The sequence below is a fragment of the Lontra canadensis genome, unplaced genomic scaffold, assembly GCF_010015895.1.
Source record: "Lontra canadensis isolate GAN:19392208 unplaced genomic scaffold, GSC_riverotter_1.0 scaffold144, whole genome shotgun sequence".
In the NCBI taxonomy this organism is placed as follows: Eukaryota; Metazoa; Chordata; class Mammalia; order Carnivora; family Mustelidae; genus Lontra; species Lontra canadensis.
The window spans coordinates 527266-552493 of record NW_022631138.1 but is presented as its reverse complement, the minus strand read 5'-3'; the positions used below and the strand labels follow the sequence as shown (position 1 = coordinate 552493).

The 25228-nt window shown below is 52.0% G+C and overlaps 1 protein-coding gene across 3 annotated transcripts in view; it reads left to right on the top strand.

Annotated features, from left to right (window-relative positions):
• The window catches only part of KCNIP3 (potassium voltage-gated channel interacting protein 3), an 80598-nt gene extending 55583 nt beyond the window's left edge, over positions 1 to 25015 (top strand). For 2 of the 3 annotated variants that reach the window (XM_032843866.1, XM_032843865.1), the window contains exons 3-9: positions 14485 to 14609; positions 15060 to 15129; positions 15393 to 15463; positions 20616 to 20723; positions 21421 to 21525; positions 22210 to 22272; positions 22889 to 25015. In XM_032843866.1, coding sequence (XP_032699757.1) covers positions 14485 to 14609; positions 15060 to 15129; positions 15393 to 15463; positions 20616 to 20723; positions 21421 to 21525; positions 22210 to 22272; positions 22889 to 22936 — 590 coding nt within the window. In that variant the 3' untranslated portion in view covers positions 22937 to 25015. Of the gene's footprint in view, positions 1 to 195; positions 365 to 14484; positions 14610 to 15059; positions 15130 to 15392; positions 15464 to 20615; positions 20724 to 21420; positions 21526 to 22209; positions 22273 to 22888 lie in introns of those variants that run through there. The other variant, XM_032843867.1, reaches the window with a different exon arrangement.
• The last annotated feature ends 213 nt before the right edge of the window (positions 25016 to 25228 follow it).

The window sequence follows — 25228 nt, the reverse complement described above, 5'->3', positions numbered from 1 at the left end:
GCGCCTCGAAGTTTGCCGGCTGACTCGGAAAGTTGCGCTCGGGCTCTGCCGCCGCGCGGCGTCTAACCTCCGGGCCTGCCTCGTTCGCCACCGCAGCCTCCCTCCGCGGGTCCTGGACCCAGTCTACACCCGCAGCCCCGCCTGCCGGGGGATGTGAGCCGCGGCCTCCCCAAGAGGCCGGGCGGGCTGCACCGGCCCGGGCGCCTCCCGAGGCACGCGCGGGCGAGGGGCACGCCCCGGCCCCGGGCAGCTCGGGTCGCCATGGGCATCCAGGGCATGGAGCTGTGCGCCATGGCCGTGGTGGTGCTGCTATTCATCGCCGTCCTCAAGCAGTTCGGCATCCTGGAGCCCATGTCCATGGAAGGTAACGCGTGGCCGTCCGCTCCTCTGCCGGGGCCAGCAGTGTTAGGGGAGGGAGCAGCAGCGGAGCGCAGTCTGCGGACCCGGCCAGTGCGGCCCTTGGGCGCCCAGCGCTCAGCGGCACTGGCCGCTTGAGCTGCCGCCCCCTCCGGACTCCAAAGGGCTGGCCTGGGACTGAGGGGATGGAGAGGCCTGGGGCTCCGAGGAGCCTCAGAGGGGTTGGAGCTGCGGTGTTTGGGGTGGGCGTGAGCGAAATGCCTGGTGACACCCTGAGCCATCCTAGGCCTGCCAGTCCGAACTGCCCCGAGTGAGCACAGCCTGATCCGGCCTCCCGTTGACGGGAGGTGGCTCAGGGTGAAGATGACTGGAAGGATCCCCAGCCTAGGGTACTTGATAGTGGCAAGTAATGAGACCTCAGCCACATCTTGGGGCTTCCCCTTTTGCCTCGACTCCCATCCCTAGGCATGGCTCAGGCCCACGGGATCAGTAACCAAATCCTGAGGCGCCACATTTCTGTCCCAGTACAATATTAACCGAGGAGATAGACCTACCCTTCAATCAAACAGTGGACAGCCTCCCTGGGACCCCTGAGAGGTGTCCTCCGAGCTGCTCCCCAACCTTCCATACCTCCTTGAGACTTCTGGGCAGGTTAGGAGGAGGAGCCCCTCTAGGGCACACCCATTCTGAAGGGGACCTTGACCTCCCAGGGCTGTAACTTCCCCTCCTCCCTGTTGGAAGAGGCATTTGCAGCCCCATGCCTCTGTACTGCAGGGAAGGGGGCCAGCCTGTCCTGTTCTTGTTACCTGTGCTCCCTTGCTGTCCTCTCGGGGGAGGATGGACATCTTCCTGCCGCAGCACTCTGCTGACCTTGCCAGGCTCCGGCTCTTGGAACTGAAACCCAGAGGTCCAGGCAGGCAAGGAAGGCAGACTTTGTATTTGCTTCTGAACTGCGTGGCAGCCCCTCCAGCCTCAAACCCCTACAAAGGGACAGGAAGGGGCACAGGGCCTGGAAGCAAGGCCCTTCCTCCATTTTGCCTTCAGAACCTCAAGCTGACTCTTTACCTGAAGTCCATGGCTATGTGCCCCTAAGAAGCCGTCAGGCTCCATCACACCTTTCCTAGGCAAGTCCATGGGGCCCAGAGAGAAGAGATGTGATCAAGGTGTTTCTGAGAGATGCCACCATAAGCTTTAAATTTTATGTGAAGAGGAAAATTGCCCAAGCTGGGCCTGCACTTGTCTGGATGCTGAGCCCGGTTAGGGAATCTATGACAGGGGATTTAGTGGGAAATGCATTTGCTTGGGATGCGGGGAGGGAGCATCCTGCACTGCTGTAGCCCTGAGGACCTTTGCCTCCTGCAGGGCATGGGGCTGTCCCACATGCCCTGTCCTTTGCCATCTGGAGTCTGGGGAGGGTGTGCGGGGTGTTGGTGCTTAGGCAAACCATGCCCCCCCACCCCCCACATTGATCTTCCCTGTTTCCAGGACCCTCCTGGGCCGCCAAGGAGCCAGGAGCACCAGTGGTCTCATTCTGCTTGGTTCTGCAGAACCTTCCGAACTGAGCCCAAGCCCCTCCCAAGTCTGGGCCTGTGAAATTTGTCTTTGTGACTTTTAAGGAAATGGGATTTCTTTACAAGGTGGATAGTGTGCACTGGACTACAGAGGCTTTCTTCAGCCTACTAAAAAACTCACTTCAGGTTCTAGTGAGTTTCCCTTTCCTGCTACAGTTGCCCATTCATGCCCCTTAGGAGTTGCGATGCATTGAGGCAGTGGGAGAAGTGTGGACCCAGTGTCACCCAGGTCTTTGCTGGGGTCCTGTCACCCACACGTGCTGGCTGTAAAGCTCCCTTAACCTTTCCTGGCCTCAGTTTTGTTACCTGTAAAGTGGGCTGTAGCAGACATGTAACTAACTAGCCACTGGGGCTTTAAGGCCTCCAGCACCGTTCTTGGCATGTAATAAACGCGCAAACTTTGTGGACCATTCGCATCACCAACAATTAGCAATGGAGTGATGACTCGTAGTAACAGGACTGATTCATGGTTGGAAACATTCTTTCACTCAGACAGGCCTCCCCTCCTGCCTCAGAGGGAGGGACTTCTAAGTTCCACATGTTGCCTGTTGTTGGGGATGCTGTCCTTTAAGTGTCTGGAAGAGTCTGAGGGACTATCAGATGGGCTGTCAGGAGCCCAGCCTGGATGGGAGCAGGCACCAAGGGAAGAGGGCTGGCGCCTGGCTCCCTTCAAGCGTGCTTGCATCCGCTTGTGTGTCTCTTGTCTTCCCTGAGCCTCCGTAGTTCCCATCCGTGAGCCGCCAGAGTTATGATGCCCCTGGGATTGTCAGGAACTAATGGATCTGGGTTCTAGGGATGCAGCCTTCTAGAAGTAGATGCAGATCATAAAAAGCCCTTAGTCTGCCCCGGGTCTCCTGTCCCTCTCTGCCTCCAGATGACCCTGTGTGGAAATCCTGGCCAGGTTCCGCCACTAGCTTACCAGGTGACTTTGGTACATTTAACATTCTTGAGCCTGAATCTCCTCAGCTATAGAATGAGGATAAAAGCTTATATCCCCCTATGCATTTCACAGAGGTGTGGTCAACTAAAGCACTTTGGAAAAGTGAAAAGCAGAACTCAAGGCTAAGGGGCTCACAGGGTGGGGCACAGCGTCAAAAAGTGACCATGGGCCAGATATTCTCAGTGCTCGGTTTGCAAGCCCTGACACCACATACCTTTTTGTCCACCACATCTGGGCCTAGGACTTGACTTTGGTCACTGCCTCTTATCTCGAGTCGGATTTCCTGGATTTCCTAGATTCTGGATGAGTAACTCTCAACGGAGGGCAGTTTTGCTCTCTCATGGACATTTGGTAATGTCTGGGGACATTTTTGACTATCATAGTTGGGGAGAGGGGGCTACTGGCATCTTGCAGGTAGAGGGCAAACATCTGGCAATGAACGGCGACAGCTTCCAAAAGAAAGAATGATCAGGCCCAAATGTCCGTAGGGAGGCTGAGAAACCTGGTTCTGGAAGGAGCCCTTGGGGTGAGGTATCCAGGGGCTGGGACGGCTGCTTTTCAAGCCTATCTCAGTCACTGACATGCTGTCATTAACTTGGGCCAGTCACTCCTCTTACCTGAGCTCTGTTTCCTCGTCTATATTGGGGTATTGGATTGGAGGCCCATCTCCCCTGGGAACTTTCCTTCACCCCTCTGGCTCCCCCGCCCCTTTGGGTTGTGTTATGATGCCGTTCTAAGATTTTTTGTGTCCCCATCCCCACCCCATATGGACTTTCCGAGAGGGTCAGCGACTGTGTCTATATACTTGTGGCCCCAGAGTGTGCTCAGCACTGCTTGGCAAACAGCAGGCTTTGAGGAAGTGTAAATTACATGCCATCATTGGCACACACTTATTGGGCACCCTTTGTATGCCAGGTATGTGAAGCTACCAGGAGCACAAGTAATGTAGGGTCTTGGCCCTCCTTTTAGGACACCCCTGGGCAGATGTCCTCTGAGGGGAGGACCCCTCTGGCTGGAGTGGGGACAGAGAAGCTGAATTGTGACAGTGGGGGTAGAGGTGGGTGAAGAGATAGAGGCGTGAAGGGGAGAATGGGGAGTACCCAGAGGGAGGGATGTACGCCCTGACCCGCCACCCCTGCTCTTCCCTCCTTGAGGTGGCCCCTCCTCTCTTTGTGTGTATCATGATTTTGTCCTCCACAGCAGCAGGCCCATCCTAGAGATGAGGGAGCTGAGGCTTGGGGAGGGTAAGTCACCTAACTGTGGCTCAGGTGGGTGGCTCCTGTAAGGCAGGGAGGTTGCCTAGAGCCTGAAGCCTGATGCTGCTCTACGATGGGAGATTTGGTCCAAACCCGCTCCCTCCCCAAGTCAGTGCCTTACTTGTTGCATAGCTGGTGGTTTCAAAGTGTCTTAGCTATGGAATCTCCAACCAAGTCTTACTTGGAAGCCCAGTCCCCGCGACAAGCAGAAGATGCGTTGCTGGCATTCGCAGGGGAGTCTTGCTCCACAGTGGTCCCCGGGGCTCCTCGGAGGGTCCTCTGGGTCTAGGAGTCCCCTGACCATCAGGGGCTGTCCACACTGGCTGGCTCCAATCCCTCTTGCCTCGCCGGTAGGCCAAAAATGGCCCTCACCCAGGACCTAGTGCATCTTTGCTCAGTGAATTAAAGATTTGTCGCCACCTTTTCCGAGCCCCTGCAGGTGGGTCCTGCCCAGAGGAGGCTGTGTGGCATGGGGTCTGCTCCCTGGGAGGAGAGCCCCGTTGGAGATTTGTCAGCTTGCTGTATAACACGGGGACCTCCCGCTTTACAACGACAACTTTTTTTTAAGAACAATTTTTTTTAAGATTTTATTTATTTATTTGACAGAGAGAGAGATAACAAGTAGGCAGAGAAGGGGGGGCAGACCCCCTGCTGAGCAGAGAGCCCAACTCAGGATCCTGGGATCATGACCTGCGCTGAAGGCAGAGGCTTTAACCCACTGAGCCACCCAGGCACCCTTAGAACAAATTTTTTAAAGCCTCATGCTTTTCCTCCTTTCACAAAATGTTTATTTGATGGAGAGGTTCAATCTTGGTTGCTGAGCCCCTTGTTATCAGTGGGCAGGGGTGAGTAGTGTCCAGGACCGGTCTCCTGGGGTCCAGGAAAAGGGCTGCGCCCAGGGAGAGGTGGAAGGGAAAGGGAAGAAGCAGGTTGACTTCACCGTCTGGCAGAGCACGGCTCCTCGGTGTTCTAAGGAAAACCGTAGCAAATGGCTATTTAGATCCATTAGTTGTCAATTCTGCCTGTAATTGCAGCAGGTGGGTGTGAGGCCATTGGCAGCTTCTAAGAGATCTGGTAGTGTCTCCGCCCAATCAAACCGGAGGGATGAATCCTTGGATTTCTCTCGTTGATGAGCCTGGAGAAATCTCCAGTGTCCCCTGAGAGCATGTGGTGTGCCCAGGATCCAGCCGGACGCTGTAGGAGTCAAGGTGAAGCCAGGTCCCCTGCCCCCCAGACACCTCCAGACAGTTCTATGACCTTTCCTTGGTGCATATGTCTGAAGAGGGGGTGAAAGTGGGTGGGGGGGTGGGAGTGGAGATGAGGGGGTGAGATCTCTCTTCCTCTTCTTACAAGGCCACCTGTCCTACTAGATACCATCTTACCTTAATTACCTCCAAAGCTGTATCTCCAAATAGAGTCACATTGGCTTAGGGCTTCAACATGTGAATTTTGGGGAGACCCAGCTCTGGTTCATAGCACCGGTAAACAGAAATATGCACCTGGCAGGGAGGCATAGCCAAATGGAAGAAAGTAGAACAGAGATGGGGGATACATAGGAATGGTGGGGGCAGCACCTGTGAGAAGGTGACATTTGAGGAGACAAAGGAGGTGTGACTTCCGAGGGAAAAGCAGTGTCCTGTAGAGGGAGTTTGCCTGGTGGGCTTGCAGGGCACAGGGGGCCGGAATGGCTGAAGCAGTGGGAGTAAAGGGAGAGACGGGGAGATGAGGTCAGAGCCGAGCTGGGGAGGGGCAGCAGTGGCAGTGGCGGTGGTGTGCGTTCATTGGTGATTTACTGGTTATTTTTATATTCAGAGCTTAGGGGAGGTTGTTGAACAGAGGAATACACAGGATATGTTTCCAGCAGCTTCCTCCAGCACTGTTTGAAAACTAGACCTACAGGACCCAGGGCAGAAGCCGAGCTTCAGGCCTGGAGAGACGCTGGAGACTTGGACCCGAGGAGGGACGCGGAAGTGGGAGAAGGGGTCAGAGGCGGGAGTTGAGGGTTAGAGCTGGCCGGCTATGCCTGTGGGTTGAGCGCTGGGAGGAAGGTCTACGCCCAGAGTTTTGGCCGAAGCACCCAACAGGACAGAGTTGCCATCCCGGGAGCTGGGGAAGGCTGTGGGTAGAACAGTTTGGGGAGGAAGATCAGGAGCTCCGTTTGGAAAAGCTCCATTTGAGAACCACCTAGACATCCGAGTGCAGATGGCAAGCAGACAAGTGAGTCTGGAGCCTCGGGAGAAGGTAGTCCGCAGTCCCCAGCTGAGTCTTGACTTTCAAAGTAGCTTTCAGACTTTGCTGATTTCATGAGTGTCACATTTTTCCTTGCTGTTCTCAGGTGCATTTTCCATACTAATGATTTTGAACACCTCTTCGTGTACCCCTCAGCTTTTTCAGTTTGCTCACCTCTGACTTGCCCATGGATGTCCTTTGGCCATTTCTTTTGGGACCGCTGTCCTTTTCCTTTCTTCCAAGCGTCCTATTTTGTCCAGACCAGAGGTGTGTTCTCGCTCTCTTTTTCTCTTGATCTGGGTACTCTAATTACTTCTTTAAAAAGACATTTTATTTTTTTATTTAAAAAATTTTATTTATTTGAGAGAGAGAGAGAGAGAGCAGGTGCAGAGGGAGAGAACCTCAGCCGACTCCGTGCTAGGTGCAGAGCCCCACCTGGGGTTCGATCTTAGGATCCCAAGACACAACCCAAGCCTAAATCAAGAGTCTCATGTTCAAATGACTGAGCCACCCAGGCACCCCTCTAATTACTTTTAAGCATTTTAATTAACTTCTAGCAAATTCAAATATATATTTGATCTGTGCATTAAATAGAATAATAAATGTCAGTGAACTGATCCTCCCCACCCCCAGAACTAGAACATCACTAGCCTGCCTCTCTCTGAGCTTCTCCTCTCTCCCACGCTGCAGAACTTACCACCGGCCAGGTTTGCACTTGTCATTCCTGGATTTTTGTTCTTATTTACCATTTTATTTCTTGGGTATCCCTACAAATAGTTTGGTTATTCTTGGTTTTGAATTTTGTAACAAATATGTGTTACCATCCGTTCGCCGCTGTACGACGTTTCATGCAGTGGATAGCCCACCACAGTCTGTTTATCTGCTCTGTTGTCAGGCTCGTGGTTGATTCAAGCTACTGTTATTGTAGAGAGTTGGGGTGTCTGCTCTTCTGCCTATGTCCTGGCCATTGTTTCTTTAGCACACAGTTCCTGGGATAGGGTTACCAGGCTCTAGGGTATGCAAATATGTGCAACATTAGCATGGAAATGCAAATACTTCCCCACGGTGCATGCCTGTACCAGTATGCACACTCACTAGGATGCTTAAAAATTACTGTGGACCTCCCTTCTCTCCCTAGCCAGCACTTAACCTTGGTCAACCTTCTCCCCCCCACCTTTTTTTTTTAAGATTTTATTTATTTATTTGACAGAGAGAGAGAGCACAAGTAGGGGGAGCAGCAGGCAGAGGAAGAAGCAGTCTCCCTGCTGAGCAAGAAGCCTGATGCAGGACTCTCTCCCAGGACCCCAGGGTCATGAGTGAGCCAAAGGCAGACACTTAACCGACTGAGCCACCCGGGTGCCGCAACCTGATTGCATTTTATTATTTCCTGCCCATCTGGCTGTTGTGTTCTTAATGTAATTTGCCTTTTCCTGTTTAATAGTGAGGTTGAGCCATCTTTCCCATATTTATTCATCTTTCCAGTTTCCTTTTTTGATGATTACCTCATCTAGATATTCTTCTTTTGACCGTTTTAAACACTGTCTTCTCCCCTTCTGCTGAGTGTCTTGAAATGACCATGGTGCTCTTTTTTTTTAACAGAAGTCTTTAAGTGTGATGTAATCAAATTCATCCATTTTTTTTTCCTTTATGGTTTGAACTTTTGAAGTTTTAAGAAATCTTTCCCCACCCTTAGGTTAGCAAGATTCTTTCACATTTTAACTCTATAGCTTACCTTTCATACTTGGGTCTTTAGTTCATCTGGAACCCACTTTTGCATGTGGTGTGGGAAGGGGATCCAGATTTCCGTGCTGAGCCAGTTTTCCTAAAACCACCTACTAAACAATCTGACCATTGCACAAATCTTCTGTGACGTTCCTGCTCTACTTCAGTCTCTTTTTGTGCTTTTGGTGTGTTTGTCTGTTCTTGCACTAATCACACCACTTTTATTACAGTGACTGTGCAAATGTGTTAGTATTTAATGGGAAAAATCCTCTCTGTACTCTTCTTTCTAGATTTTTGTTCCTCCATATGCATTTCAGAGTGATTTTATCAAGGTCCTCAAAAAGCCCAACTGGATTTTTAATGGGATTGTGTTGAATTTGTGTGTTACTTTGGGAAGAGATGACATCTTTATATTATGTGGTCCTCTTTTTTTTTAAGTTTTTTTTTAATTTAATTGACAGACTGAGATCACAAGTAGGCAGAGAGGCAGGCAGAGAGAGAGGAGGAAGCAGGCTCCTCGCTGAGCGGAGAGCCTGATGTGGGGCTCGATCCCAGAACCGTGGGATCATGACCTGAGCCGAAGGCAGAGGCTTTAACCCACTGAGCCACCCAGGCACCCCTATGTGGTCCTATCTTAAATGGAATGTCTCATTTATTCAGATTACCTTGCTATATAGAAGTCCTTTGAGTTTTGGCTAATACTTAAATAGTTTGAGTTTTTATTGCAATCATGAATGTTATATTTTAAATTATATTTTCTAGGTGGTTATTACTGGTGTGGAAAATTGCTATTGATTTTTGTAAATTAATCTTACATCTGGCAACCTTACTAAACTCTCATGATATTGATTCTTTTGGTCCCTGTTGGGACCAAATATCTACAAGAATGTTAGTTTTATCCTATACTTCCCAATTCGTGTATTATTTCTTTCTTTCTTGAAATTTCCTTAGAGCAACGGCAAGATATCAATTAGTGGTGCTTGTGGCCAACCTTGGCTTGTCCCAAATCTTAAAGGGAATGTGTCTGAGCCCTTGCCATTCAACCTGATATTGTCTGTAAATAAATATATAACTTGCAAATATAAGTTACATCAAGTTAAGAAAGTTCCCTTCAGTCCTAGTCTGCTTCAAGTTTTTGTTTGATTATAAATAGATGTGGATGTTTATCAAATGCCTTTTCTGTATTAAGGTTTTCATATGATTTTCCTTCCATATTACAGATAAAACCTTGATCGTGGTGTATTTTTTTTAGTACAGTTGGATTCAGTTGGCTAACATTTTGTTTAAGGTTGTATCTATATTCAAGAGTGAAATGGGCATGTAATTTACTTTTTGTTTGCTTTCCCAGCTTTACGGAGATATAACTGACATATAACAGTGTATGGGGCACCAGGTGGCTCAGTTTGTTGAGCGTCCAACTCTTGATTTCAGCTTAGGTCATGATCTCAGGTCCTGAGATAAGGCCCACATCAGGCTCTGTGCTGAGCCTGCAATCCGCTTACCATTCTCTCCCTCTGCTACTCCCCCTGCTCGTGTTCTCTCTCTCTCTTTCAAATAAATAAATAAAAGCTTAAAAAAAAAAAACCAACCCCCCCAAAATTATATAAATGTATGAAGTGACTACTATAATAAGGTTAATTAATGCATCCATCATCTCACATAATTACCCTTTTGTTGCGGGGGGGTCAGTGAGAACATTTAAGATCCATTATTTTAGCAACTTGCAAGTATACAGCACACAACGCAGTATTCTTAACTGTGGTCAACATGCTGTACATAGACCCCCTTGACTTACTCATTTTATAACCGGAAGTTTGTACCCTGTGACCAACATCTCATTTCTCCCACCCCCTGCCCTGGCAACCACCAGCCTACTCTCTGTGTAAGTTTGGCTTTTTTTAGATTCCCCATGTAAGTGAGATCATACCGTATCTGTCTTTCTATGCCTGACAGATTTCACTTAGCATAATGCCATCAAGGTCCATCCGTGGTGTCACTGTAAATTTCATTCTTGTATGGCCCTTTTATGGTTTAGGAGTCAAGATGACAGTACTGAAAACTGGACTAGCAATATGGTGATCACTGGTCATTCTCTGAAAAGCAGCTTGTGTGGACTGGTGGGGTCAATGTCCCATAGGCGTAAGTTCAAGGGAGACTAGGAGAGGAAGTAAAGATAGTGAGTTAAAGAAGAGGAGAAGAAAGAAATAGCTGGAGGGGAGGGGAGGGCTGAGGAAGGAATAGCAACAGGTGTGGGGTTTTTGTTTTCTTTTTTGACCCTTAGGGGCAGAGGATTATTCATCTTCTTTAGTTTATGGGACACTTTTTTTTTTTTATCAGTCTTGACCCGTTTAAACCCCTCTCTTACTTTATTTTTTCCCTTTTATCCCTCCATTTCTACTCCCTTCTACTCCTATAGGCAATTACTCTAGTTTCTGTTTCTTTTGTTTCTAATCTACATACAAAGAGTTCCCCTTTTTAGTGTCCAGTTCTATGAATTTGGGCAAATGTATAGTAATGTAAGCACCGGCACAGTCAAGGTAGAGAACAGTTCCATCACACGAAAAATTCTTTCCTGCTGCCTTTTCTGTCATCAGCACATCCCCTGTGTCCCAACCCCTTGCAGCCACGGTGAGAGAGGTTGTCTTTCCCTATGATTTGTGCAATTCTGTCTTTTTCCAGAACGTCATTTAAGTGGAGTCCTCCATTGCATAGTCCGGATTTGTTCACTTAGCTAGCGCATCTGAGGTCCATCCCCGTTGCTACGTGTATCAATTGTTCGGTCATTTTTACTGCTGACTGGTATTCTGCCGGCTCGCTGTTTGCCCATTCACTGGTTGAAGGACATGCGGGTTATTTCCTGCCTTGGGTGATTGTAAATGAAGTTGCTCTAAACATTTGCAGAAACAGTATTGCGTAACTCTGATAGGTTTCATTTCAGATGGGTAAAATTACCCAGGAGTAGGAATTCTGGGTCACATGGTAAGTATATGTTTATGAGAAACTGCCACGCTGATTTCTAGATGGGCAGTACCATTTTCCTTCCCACCAGCCACGCATAATGGTTCCAGTTACTCCGGATCCTCCCAGCCCTTGGTATTGTCAATATTTGTTAGATAAGTGATTCTGAGAGGTGTGTAGTAGCATTTCCTTGAAGGTTTAGGTTGTATTTCCACAATTGCAGTGGTGGTAAACACCTTTTTATATGCTTATTTGACACCTGTTTGTCCTCTAGGTCAAGGTCTGACCAAGTTTTTGCCCACTTACTAATTTGAGTTGTTTTCTTACTATTGAGTTTTGAGAGTTCTTCATATAATTTAGATATCCTTTGTCAGATATGTGATTTGCAAATATTTCCTTCCAGTCTGTAGTTTACCTTTTTATCTCTCATATCTCTTGCAGAGTGAAAGTTTTAATTGTTATTAAAAAGTACAGTTTACCCAAAAAGAAAATAAAAAGTGCAACTTAGCAATTTTTCTTTTATGGATCATGCTTTTGGTGTGTCTAAGAACTCTTTGCTTAAACCCAGCCATAAGTTTCTTCCTGTGTGTGTGTGTTTTCCTAGAAGTTTTGTATTTTTATGTCTTATGTTTAAATCTGTGCTCCAATTTGAGTGAATTTTTGTATAAGATGTAAGGCTCACACACCATGGATATACGTACCACACATATGTGTTCCTCGCCTGTGGCTCGCTTATTGGGTTTCCTAATAACTTTATTGGTTTTTCCTCTATGTTTGTCTATTTTCTGTTTTTGCTGATTTTCACTCTTTTATATTATCTCCTTTCTTCTAATAACTTTGAACTTAATTTGCTTTCTTTCTGGATTCTGAAAAGCTTAGATCTAGAAGTTTATATCATTGACTCTATACCTATCTTCCTTTCTAATAAAGTAACTTAAAGCTATAAATTTCCCTCTAAATGTAGCTTTGCCTGCAACCAGAAAATTTTGGTATGCTGTGGTTTTATTATCATTCAATGCAAAATATTTCAAGACTGTCCTTGTGACTTTCCTTCTCTGACTTATGGGTATGGTAGAAGTATGTGTTTTATTTCCAAGCATTTGGGATTTTTTTTATCTATCTTGTTTTTTGAGATTTTGATACCATTGTGGTCAGAGTTTCACTCTATAGTCCAGCATCTGATACATGTTGGGAACCACAAAACGTGTATTCTATAGTTGTTGGGGGTAGGGGTCTATAAATATTAATTTGATCAAATTGGTTGATAGTGTTTTTCAAATCTTTTGTTTCTTTACTTGTACCATTTACTGGGAAAGCATGTTAAGATCTTCAACTGTAACTGTGGTTTATCTGTTTCTCCCTTTAGTTTTGAATGTTTTTTTGCTTCAGTTGTTTTAAAGTTGTCATTAGGTATATGTATATGTTTCGTATTGCTCTGTCTTCTTGACGATTTAATCCTTATAGCATTATAAAATATTCCTCTTTGTCTCTAGTCATAACCGTTGTCTTGAGGTCTCCTTTTTCTACTAGTAATATAGCCACACCAGGTTTCTTATCTATTCTACTCTTCTAATTTACACCTGCATGCACATTTTACATTAAATCTGTGATTTAAGGGTATCCTTTTGTAAGTAGCATATAGTTGGGTCTCTTGCTTTTTCATCCACTCTGAAATGTCTGCCTCTTAGTTGAAGTAGGCAATTGATTTTTAACCTCCATTATGATGCTATGTGTCCCTTTAATCCACTGCACAGTTCTCCCTGGCGTGCACCCTCCATGTTGTGCCCCCCAATCCTGCCTGTGATGCACCCCTGAGATGCCTCCAACTCCCCCATCAAAAATATTATTGCTATGAACATCCTGTACAGTCCCCTTAGCTGGCTAAGATTCTATCTGAGATGTTTACCCAGAGTAGAGTGGCTGGCTTGCAAGGTTTGCCTATACTTCATTTGATGAAGGATTGCCAGATTTAAAAGTATGTCCTCATGGTGGTGGGAATGACCCAGAAGGGAGAGCAAAAAGAAGATGAGGAAAACGGAAAGAGTGGGAAGGCTTGCTGCAGTCCCATGCTGGAGACAGTGGGGTTGGGACCCACTATGCAGGTGGAGGGGTTTGCCTTGGCCAGCAACCGGGACAGTTCGTTCCCAGAGAAAGAGGGAAAGCAGGTGATATTTGGGCCAATACAGGTAGATGGGTAGACATGGGGGTGGGAGCTTGGAGAAATTTTCTTCCGGGGCTTCTGTTTTCTCAATGATATAGGAAGCAACCTGACAAGGGAGGGGGAAGGAGGCACTGGGAATTTAAAGAGAAGAAAGGTATGAAAGCGCTGTCTTGGAGATCAGGAACATGCGTGGACCAAGGCAACAGAGCCTGATTGCCAGGCCTTTGCAGGGCACGTGGCCCTGAGCAAGAGCCAGCAGGACTTGTAGGAGAGGCCCGGGTGCTGGGCAGCCCAGCACAGGGCTCAGTGTGTTCCGGTTAGCAGTGCTGCCCCCTTGGTGCTGCACTCGCCTCTGTGGGCACGAGGTGGTTGGTGCAGGGTGGCTCATAGCCCTTCCTGTGCAGTGGGAGCCAGCAAGCAGCCGTGAGATAATCACACAGTCACTGTTGTGCGGGACGCCAGGGGAGGCTAGGGGTGGTGGCAGTGCATTGGGGATTGTAGTGCCCGTTTCAGTGGGAAGTTCTGTAATTATGTGAGCCTGCTGTTAGCAAGGCTCTCAGTGCTGTTTTGTTGATAGCTCGATTTTGTGTTGTAGAAGTGATGCATGCTGTACCAAAAGAAATGAGAAAAATGTAAAAAAAAAATCATAAATAAGAAAGTAAAGATCACCTGAAATTGACCTCGCCCCTCCCTGCAAATATAACCATGGTTAATTAACATTTAGATGTGTTATTATTAAAGGAAAGGTCTTGTCTTGTCCCTGCCCTATGGGCCTATGCAAATGGGACTGACACCCCCACACCAAATGCAGCCAAGCAGCAGCATGTTAGGCTGGTTGGGCCAAGAGCGGTGACCTCCCATTCCTGGGGGTAATCAGGGAGGCCAGCGTGGAGGAGGTGGTCCAGGAACTGGATCTCGAAGGCTGAGGTCCATTGAGCTTCTCTTGCTGTCCTTTTTTCTCCCATGTCCCTTTGTTCAGTAGCTCTCTAGGATAAGACCAGCTCTCAGCCCCCACCCTACATGTGGCTGAGAGGGTAAGACACTCTAGATGAGGCAAGTGGAAGGGGCCTACTCTGCATGAGGAGCAAAACAGCAGAGCAGCCATAAGGAACAACTCCTCTGAGTGTGTGTCATTCCATCATAGCCACTCCATTTGTGTAGTGCATAGCCTGCGGGGACGTACATGGTACCTCCACCCCTACTTTAGCACATGGCCTAGTTCCCACACTGGAGCTAGAGGAGGAGCAGGGGCACTTGTTCCACCCACCCTGGGTCTGTGTCCCCTTCCAGATAGCAGCGACAGTGAGCTGGAGCTGTCCACAGTGCGCCACCAGCCAGAGGGATTGGACCAGCTGCAGGCACAGACCAAGTTCACCAAGAAGGAGCTGCAGTCCCTCTACAGGGGCTTCAAGAACGTGAGTGCTACCCATGCCTCCGGGACAGGCCCTGACCCACCTAGTCCTCCTGTCCCAGCTCCAGGAAGGAGGGATCCTGACCCAAAGAGACCTTCTAGAAACTTATCCATGGCTCAGCAAATATCCCAGGGGCCTTTATGGGTCTTAAGTTTTGTGGGAGAGCTGTCTGGGGTTGGTCAGGTCCCCAAATCAGTATTCTGAAGGCACCATCCTCCTTTCTGTGTGTTCCCAGTGCTGACACGGGGAAGGAGCATACGGTGAGACTTACCACTTACCGCTCCTGCATTACCCTGCCCCAAGGCCAGACTTTCCCCAGCTCAGGGGCTCAGTAGCACCCAGCAGTATCTCAGGCAGCAGTATCCCCGGAGGGAGGAGAGAGGCCAGGCCCTGTGCAGTCTGGTGTGGGGCTGGGGATGGCTGAGGTCACTAAAGGGTGACTTCCTGCTGCAGGAGTGTCCCACAGGCCTGGTGGATGAAGACACCTTCAAACTCATTTACTCCCAGTTCTTCCCTCAGGGAGGTGAGTCTGAGGCCAGGCCCCCTGGCTCTTGCCCAAATGCCCACATCCCCCTTGTGGCAGCTCTATAAACAGTGGCTGTCACTTTTACGGGGAGGGGATCCTTGCTTCTACCCTTTGCCTGCCAGAGGCCTGGTGCTGCCTCTGTCCTGGTGGAAGGGTGGGGAACTCCAACTCTGGAGGCAGCTGGAACCGGCCACGGCCACCACGGGGCTGCCTGGGTGGGAGCCTCGACACACCCCAGCGCTCACCCTTGCTCTCCCCAGATGCCACCACTTACGCACACTTCCTCTTCAACGCCTTCGACGCTGATGGGAATGGGGCCATCCGCTTTGAGGTAGGTCCCCGATGACCTCCCACATCCCTGCCCCTGCAGCCCTCCGGGGTGGATCTTCCTGCCCTGAGGCCTCTCTCAGGCCTTCCAGTGGCCAGGCACGATCCTGGGTGTGAATGGTCCCATATGTCCTTCAGAGAAGGAGCAGACTGTGCTGGGCTGGCCCTGGCCCTAACTGTGAAGCTGGGGCAATGGGATGTGGCCTTCTGACTCCCACTCCTCTTCTCACTCAGCCTTCTCTTCCATTCTATCCCACCAAGCCAAGAGACCTGCAAAGGCACACTGAGGCCGTAGGAACCCAGTGTGAAATTGCATTTGAAAAGGGGGCACACACTCAGGGGTCTATGCTCCCGGCAGGATTTCAGGCCCCCAGCTCCAGAATTTAGCCCTTTGTTCCAAGGCAGGTGAGGCAGCCTGAGTGGGCGTGGTGAGTGAGGCGTGATGTGCCCGCCTCTGACGCCTGCCCACTCCCCACCCCTCCCCGGGCCTTGCCTCTGCAGGGCCTGCGAGCAGGCTGGCCCCGCTGTGGGCTCCACCTTGGCTGGCCACATGGGACCACTTGAGAGAGGCCCCGTCTGTGGAGCCCAGGCTCCTAAAAATAGCCACAGGCGAAAAGCTGAAACCTCTTTGGAGAGGAGAACCTTGCTGAGAGCCCCGCCTGATCGATAACCACCCTGCTCGGCTTCCAGGGCCAAGGGCAGCTGACAGGAAAGCAGAGGAGGGAGCTGGCCGGGCTCAGGAAGCCCCTGGACGCAAAAGCCCCTGGGTGTAATAATAACCCGTCGGTAATGCCTCTTGGTTGATTTTTGTGCTGCGGCCAGCCTGCACACTGACGGCGCGGGGGAGGGGGACGGCGAGGCCACAGCCTTGTCCTGTGACCACAGGGGACTCGCCCGCCCCCAGGCTGCAGGCTCAGGGCTAGTGCCTGTGTGAGTCCAGTGTCGTCATCTGTCCTGTCTTCAATGATACCCGCTCGTGGCAAAAACCCAAGCACTGCAAAGGTTGACAGGAAAAACTGATGTCCTGCCCTGTGACCAGGCTCTTGTGTATCCTTGAGGGGACAGCTAAGATTTCCAGAACTGAAGGGTGGGGAGGACTCGTGTGATGGACCCAACCAGGGCTCTGTGAGAGAGTTTTTCTTGTTCAGAAATCAGCTGACAGCTCACCAGGGTCCTGGTGCGTGTTGGGTGTCAGGAAGGTCTTGGTCACCCACCCCCGCCGTGGTCTTTGCTCTCCTCCCCTGAGGGAGGGGCCTGGTGGGCCCTTTCAGGCAGTAGATGGTAGGTCTTTGTGGGGTGTGCTGTCAGTGGCTGAGTTGGGGGCACTGGTACCGAAGGCCCTCTGCCAGGCGCCTTCTTAGAAGGTCAGGCATCTCTGGCATCATCCAGGACCTTCCAAGGGCTTCCGTGGGCTTCTTTGCCACGGGGTCAGCTCCTCTGGTTCCATAATGTGCATGTTTATCTTGAGGACCATCTTGATTTCAGCATTCTGCTCTAGGAAAGCCTTTTCAGAAAGAGAGGAGGTGATGTGTGTCCTTGGGGATCTTCCAGTTGGCAGGGCCCAATCCTGGGTGCCCTATGGGTTGGGGTCCCTGTGGCAGGAAGCACTCTGAGGGGTGGGGGTGGCCCTTGGCCCACCTGAGATGGACTCTTCTTTTGTGCCCCTAAAACAGAAAGTCAGGTCCGCTTCTGGATATTTATAATGACCCCAGTCCTTGTTGTATATTCTTGAGAGACAAGACACATGTTAATTAAAGTGTATCGATATGGTAAAATACCGTAACTTCCCTACCCTCACTGAAAAGAGCACCAGAAAACAGAACAGCACCCAAGCCAACCTCATCTTTGCCAAGCGGGAGCAGCGGTCCCACGTCCCGCCCCAGGGTCGGCTAGCTTCACGGTTCCTCTTGGGTCCTCTGGGATCTCCCCACAGGAGAGAGCCTGGTCTTGGCCTCCCCAGCACAGGCCCAGGCCATGTGCCTGCAGATCGATGCCCCAGAACCCTCCATGGCATCCAGGGCCTTTCTCATTCAACCCACTCGTCTTGCCAGCACACTGCTGCTGTTTCAGAGTTGGGGCTGGTTGTGTGTCTGGAGGAAGGGGCGGCCGCCTCTCCCTGAGCTCCTTCTGCAGGAACCCCCTCCCGGTGTCATTCACTGGCCAAACCCCACGCGGGGGCAGTAACTAGAGAGAACGTGCAGGCTATCATCACACCCTCTGCCTCCCTGCTCTGGCTGAGCTCCTGCTCTGAACTCTCCTGGAGACCCCTCGTGTGCACTCAGGGGCTTCTCGGTGTGGGAGTGGAGGCCTGTGTCACCGTGCCATGGCAGGGCCCCTCAGGCTCTCCGGGCTCTGTCTCGGGGACACGACAGCAGATCAAGGGCTGTGGAGGCAAGAGACGTTGTTTGCCTTGGAGTTAGGGGGTTACAGCTGGTGGCAGTCCCACATGAAACTGTGCTGTGCAGGTCTGGACGTTTAGGACTACCAAGTCCTCGGACGTTTGCTGGCAAGACATGGGGTACTCTGTGGGTTTTGGAGGAAGGTCCAAGTGGCCTCGCAGGGGACATTCCCACTCGTCTCTGGCTTAGTACTATCACCACTGATCTACCTGCACACTTAGGGACACAGAATGGAGACATTTCCTCAGATGGGTGTGACTGACTCTGAGGGCTGTGAGGTGGCAGGCAGGCCTGGGTCTGGGAAGACAAGATGGCAGCATTAGTGGGGAGGAATAGTGGTACTGGCACCCCCCCACACACACACCGTGGCTCACATGAGAAGGGAAGCCCTATGTGTGCCTTCACCATCCCCTGCATCCTCAAAATGGGACTCCACACCTTTGCGTCCCATTGGGGAAGCCTGTCAGATCCCAGAGACGTGATTTTGGGGACATGGTACCTCTTCACTAACTCATGCAAGAGCTTCAGTGATGATTCCCCAAACTGAGGCGGGTAGGAACCATCACCTGTTTCTCCTTTAACATTTTCTTCACTGACACATGCACAATGGACTTTACGAGCCCAATAGAGTGACAGGGTGTACTTTGAAAGAGCAGCCGTGAGGCGCCCACCCACACACCTGAGGAGGCCGCCACCTTCCACTGTAGCCCATTGCCACCGTTTGCCTCTGTGTCCCCGGTAGCACCTGTGTCCCCAGTGGCTGCCCAGTTCTAGACTACTGGCCCTCCACTGTGGGGGGCAAGGAGCTGGGTCTCCCATGGGCGTACACACCCTTCCCACATACCCTGGCTTTCCAGAACGATAGGATTCAGGTGAGACAAGGACTGTGGTTTGCTCTGATGGCGTGAACTGATTACATTTTCCTTCCCCGCACACATTCTTACTTTGCTGCCAGTTAACAGTGGTCCTGTTTGTGATCTGTGACCAGTGATCTTATCATTAATTCAACCCCAGGCCTTTCTCCGGTCATCCGGATGGGCATCTCCCTGGGGACGCTCCTCAGCCTCTTTCCTCCTGGGGTTGGGTCCCCTGGTTCCAGAATTCCGCATCTTCCTCTTCCTTGCTTTATTCTCCCTTTTCAGGGGTACAGCTCTGAGCAGCTTCCTATGAAAGAGTAACATGGGAGGTAACTTTTGAGGCTTTAGATGTCTGGAAGCCTCTTCATTGCGTTCCAAAGCTGCAGTGGGAAGTTGCCCTCCCTCCCTGTGGCGGTGGCCACACTTCGACGGCTTCTTACCAGAGGCAAAGCGTGCCATACGGGACCTGATTTTGTTTGTTCTGTTTGGTTGTGTTTTTCTCTCTGGAAGCTTGTAGGATCCTCTTTTTGCAGCCGGTGCCTGCAGGCCACACGGCGGGACTTTCCCGGTGGGCCGTTTCTGTGCACTATGCTTGGCCTCGGCAGGACCAGGATGCTCCCAGCCTTCCATTCTGGGAAGTCCTTCCTTGCTTCTCTGGCCTGCTTTCCTCCATCTCCTCCAACTCTCCCAGGAATTCCTGGTGCACGAGTGGTGGTACCTCCGGAGTGGACCTCTCATTGCCCTCTTTTCTCTTTTCCAGATTTTTCCTTTTCACATGACTTTATGGAAGATTCCACATGCTCTTCCAAACCTCTTCTGAGTCTGTCATTTTGCTTTCTTATTTTTAATTCCCAAGAGCTCCTTCTTATTCTCAATTACTCCCCTTTTGTAGCAACCTATTCTTATTTTTGGGGGGTGACAGATGTCTAATCTCTACTTATACTCATTTTTCTTAAGTTTTTTTCCTCCTGGAATAAGTTTTGTTTTTTCCAGGTTGCTTTCCTATTTCCCTTAGCCTTTCCCAGGTACAGGCCCCCTCAGATACGTAAAATCTGATGTTCGAGGGGCAGCCCAACCCCTTAGTGCACAGCCCGGCCCCCTGCAGTTTGTCTGTCGTCCTCTACTCCCTGTTCCAGGACAGCCCGGCTCTGCTCCCTTCTTTCAGAAGAACCTGGGAGGGCCCCATGGGGCAGGACGTCTCACCCTGCAAGCCTTCCAGAAACTGGAAGAAAGGGCTTGCTTTCCACCAACTGTGAGAGCAGTTGGAGTTTTCCCACAGAAGCCGCTGGAACACTCATGAAACAGTATAATAAATTATCTGCACACCTCAGAAATGATTGCCCCACACGGGCATGCCGTGACCCCAGAGCTGAGCTCTGTTAGTTTAGCTTTTAAGCTGTAAGTTCTCAAGCACCTTGACCTGCAGATCCTTGGTGAACTAAAAGTGGAGCACCCCCTTTATTAAAAGAGCACCGTGGGTCTTCTCTGCCTGTACTCATGCATTAAATGGGTCTAAGACACCACGTATTTGAATATCTGTACTTGAGAAGATCAGGACCAGCCACCATGCCATCTCCACCACACACGCGCGCGCACACATACTCATGCGTGCACACGCACACCTTCACGCACACACACATGCACACTCACACATTTGCGCAAACACACTCATGCAAACACGCATGCACATGCGCACTCACACACGCATACACGTGCGCGCGCACACACAAACACGCATACATGCACACACTCACGCATACACTCATACTATTGACCTAACAGACACCTGCCTGCGCTGTAAGGAAGACTCCTCACCTACAGGGGTGTGAGGCCACACAGCAAAGTGGAAATGAAGTCTGGGCATGGGGCTGTCACTCTGCACCCTCCCTTCCCTCCATAGGACTTTGTGGTCGGCCTCTCCATCCTCCTGCGAGGAACAGTCCACGAGAAGCTCAAGTGGGCCTTTAATCTCTACGACATCAACAAGGACGGCTACATCACCAAAGAGGTACAGGGCGGTGGGGGTCCCTCTCCCTTGTTGCTGGCACCACACACCCAGTCTCTCTCCGCTGCTCCCCTGCCTCCCCGTTGGCCCTGTCTCCCTTTTCTGTTCAGACCTTTCCTGTTCAGAGACGTGGCTCTGGGCTCTGCCCTGGTGGGGACAGCAGCCAGGGGACTCTCCTCCTCTCCAGGCTCTTGGTCCTGGATGCCTGGGTGCAGGGGGCATGGGGCTTGGTCTGTGCCCTTCCCCACGCAGCTCGGTCTAGTTCGACAAAGATTCTCAGGTCATTCTTTCCTCACAGGGAAATCCTGAGGGAGACACAGTGGAGAAGCTGGGGATAGATGGTGGGAGGAGCTGGCCTTGGCTCCGCCCAGTCAGGGGGGCAGTGTGGCTCTTTCAGGCAGGTGGGGGTCTTCGCCATACTGGCCTATAGTCTGGTTTTGTTCAGCCCAAACATTTTCTTGTATATGAAAGAGTTGCTACAGTTTCAGATTTTGGAGATGGCACATTAAAATCTAGCTCCAGCTTCTGGAGAGTCAGAGGCTCGCGCTGGGTACACTAGATGGGGGTGAGCCCATCTCCGTCCAGCTGGGGCTCCCCTCCTGCTCCCTCCCTCCTTAGAGGCAGCCTCTCCCCTTGGGCCCTGGTATGTCCCTACATCCTCGCAGCTGGGCTCATGCCAGCCGCCCCGGCCCCCCTCCAGGAGATGCTGGCCATTATGAAGTCCATCTATGACATGATGGGCCGCCACACATACCCTGTCCTGCGGGAGGACGCACCCCTGGAGCACGTGGAGAGGTTCTTCCAGGTGAGAGCTCTAGCCCCGGACCCTGAGAAGAAGGGTGGATGGGGGAGGGATGGGCTCCCCCTCTTAGGACAACACTGGGCAGGCCACTCCCCCTCTCTGAGCCCACCTCTCCCCACGAGGAGGTTAACCTTGCATCCCCCACCGGGCTGGTTGTCAGGATCCCAGGGAGCAAATAAAAACATCACCTCCACTCCCCAACCCACTGAGCCTCCTCTTGGGGCACGCGAGGGCCTGTGGATTCCGGGGCAGTTGACACCCCAAGCCAGTGTTCTAGTGCCTTCCAAGAGCTCTCCCAGCCCCTGCAGAAAAACCATGCAGGAGGAGTGGGGTTTGGGTGACCTTGCTCTGTGTCCACGGGGATGAAAGGGGCTGAAGTTTCCACCTCCCATCTGCTGGCAGCCTGTGCTGTGCCTCCATTGCTCTGTCCGCCCTGGCTGCCCGCCGGGAAGTTGAGGGGGTCAGAGGGGCGTGGGGACGCACTGTGGGAAGTGTAAGCCCAAGAAGGCTGCTGGGAAGTGGCTGGGTGTGGGGAGCAGACAGGGGAGGTGCTGGAGAGGACAGCTACGACATGGAGGTAGCGGGGGAGGGCCCTTCATGTGGCCCGGATCCAGCATAGAAGACAGAGGGGACAGGTTGGGATGGAGGGGACCCACAGACTAACTGAGGCCTTGGCTTGGGTTACAGAAAATGGACCGGAATCAGGATGGGGTGGTGACCATTGATGAGTTCTTGGAGACCTGTCAGAAGGTAGGTGGCATCAGGAGTCGAGGACACCCAGGGTCCTGCCCCTGCCGGCCCGAGCCCCTCCCGACCTCTAGACTTCATGTTGCCACTTTGGTCTGAGCCCATCCCTTGGCCACCCACTCCTTCCAGCCCACAGCCCACGGGCTCACCATCCCTCAGACTGACCTGTAGGGCCTCATATCAGAGGGGCAGACGCAGACCAACAGTTCGGTTGGGCCCCTGGGCCCGCAGCACGGGATCACGCTGTAAGAAAGGTGCCTGGAGCCTCCCCTGGTCTTGCTGTTGACCTTCCTCTTCAGAGCACCCTTGGGGGCCATGACACGTGCCTCCCCGTCTCACTCCCAGAGCGGCCTCTCAGGGGTCTCTGGCCTCCCCCTGAGTGCAGCCGAGGAAATCTGTCTGTCCGCAGGTCAGCAGCCTCCGGAGGTGCTCGTAGTCGGGCTCCGGGGCTGAAGAGAGGCTGGGCCCAACCAGCTACCCCTGACCCCAGGGAGACAGACAGACCAGTCACTGCGGGCTTCCGAGTCCCTGGAAGGAATCTGCTCAGGGTAGGATCAGTGTGGGCATGGCCCGCGCCACCCACCCGGGGTCTGACCGGGCCCCTCCTCTCTCCACACAGGATGAGAACATCATGAGCTCCATGCAGCTGTTTGAGAACGTCATCTAGGCCGTGGCGATGGGGATGGGTTCTTGAGTGGCCAGTGCCACCTCTGCCCCCAAACAAATCTCAGTCCTGCCGGGAGCAGCTTCCATGAAAAACTTTTTTTCTAATATATTTGCAAAAAGTGAACAGTCTGCTCTAGACACACATACATAGAGCCTATTCCTCTGGGCTGGGAGAGGGGGTGCCGAGGTCAGGGAGGGGCTGAGTCTGGCTGGCTGGGAGCCGGATCCAGGTGACGAGAGCCGTACCACCTGGGGCCAGCCCCTGTCCAGGCCAGTGCAGTGGGGCTGCCCCCAGAGTGGGCACTGAGCGAGCCATGTCTGCAGGCTGCTGGCTGCGAGGTACTGTCTGGAAAGTGCTCAAGGTCCCCTACAGAAGAGGGTCCAGTCTCCAAAAGGCCCCTCTCTTATGAGTCCCCTTGCCCCTCCCTCCCATCACCCTTCTTTCCCACCCCACACCGGCCAGGTTGTGGGGGCTACTCTGGCCTTTTTGTCCCCCAGCCACTCCCCTGCCCACCGACTACACTCCCAGAATTCTCGTCACCGCAGGACGCTTGCCCAGCAGTAGGGTCAAGAGAGTTGGGACGGGGAAAGAGGTAAGAATGGAGACGGCCTGCTGTTTTCTGGAAACACTTCCCTGGGGTCCCAGGATGCCTGTCACTCCACTGGCAAGCTCCAGCGGTAAGAGGCCACTGGACTGTCTTATCTCCATCCTGGGAAGGGGGCCTCTCAAGCTCAGGGATTAGGTTTCTTGGTGGAGAATATTAGGGGAACTGTCTGCCAAGTCCACTGCAGTGGAGGAAGCCTTCCCTTGCCCCAGTCCAAGCCCAGTGGGGATGAAGTGGGTGGGGCTGCCCATACCCCTCTGGCACTAGAGTGTTCAACCCCAAGGTCATGAACAGGTCCTAAGAAGAGGTCACAAGGATCAGGGACTGGCAGCCAGGGAGCATAGGTGGCAGAGCAGGCCTGAGAAGGAGCTTCTCCCTCCTTTCTTGTCTGTTCTTGTGTCCCTTGGCCCCCAGCTTGAATGAGCCCCCCACTACCACTTCCTGGTTAGGGTCCTAATGCGATGTGTCCAGCCCTCTCTACACAGGCTCCCCCAAGCCCATACAGAAAGCACAAACACCCAGAGCCGCTCAGGCTGCAGCCCACAGAGGGAGCCAAGGACACTCTGGTTTTCCAAGATCAGGCTCTCCTGGTGGGCTGAGGCCAGGGTCATGGTGGCCCCAATCAGGTAGCTCTGGAGAAGAAGCATGGGGGTCCATTCTGTGCCTCAGAGCCCTGCGGCCTCAAAGCCCATCCCCATTCCAGCCCGGCTCACCAACATTCAAAAGCACAAATCGTAGGGACTGTCCTTGTCTGCATTCTTCTCTGGGGATGGAGGCTCCTGTCAGCCTGAAGGCAGAGCCAAGAGTGAGGGCTGAGGGGCCTGAGGCCGAGTGGGAGGTCAACAGAAACTTCCAGGAAAGAGAGAGGCTGCTCTCCTCCGCCCAGGCCTCCCCAAGAAGGAACCCAGCCCTTTCTGAGGAACATTCCCATACAATACATTCCACCGGCTGCCACCTTCTCTCTGCTCAGGCCTGGCCCAGGGGTGTGAGCAGGGCCCTCAAAGGAAAGTGGAATGGTGGACGCCATGGAGATTGGCCTGGTTTGGTCACGGGGACCCCTTGGCACCTACACACACAGGTGGTCCTCTCCCTCGGAGTTGTATTGACACCCCATCTCCAGTCTGACTGAAATGGGGGGGTCTTCCCTCCTCCAGGAGGGCATCAGCTTTCCCTGGCTCAGGGATCTTCTCCCCCTCTGCCCACCTCCAGCCCTCCCAGCTGGCATAGCTGTGCTTCTAAGGGGCCCAGGCCATAGGAGAGGGTCACCACCATGCCCCTGCCCCTCTTGGCCTGGGGCCAGACTGGAAACACGTCCAAGCAGGAGGGGTCTGTCTCCCACGCTGGGATGCGGACTGGCCGCATGTCTGCATGGCAGAAGCATCTCCCTGGGGTGCAGCCTGGGAGGGTGGTTCCTGTTCTCAGCGCCCACCAATATTCAGTCCTGTATATTTTAATAAAATAAACTTGGCAAAGAAGAGGGACTCTTGTTGGCTTTATCCCAACTCTGGATTTCAGTCCATCCCCTCCCATCCCTGCTGCTAATTAGCCATGGCTCTTGCCCAGGGCTGTGCTGGTAAATGTTTGACATTCCCTGAAGTGTAGCACTTGCCAGTGTCCACGCTCGCTGGCTCACCAGATTTCAGGCTCCCGCTGTGCCTGTACAAGAAGCTCCAGCCACCGGAACCTCT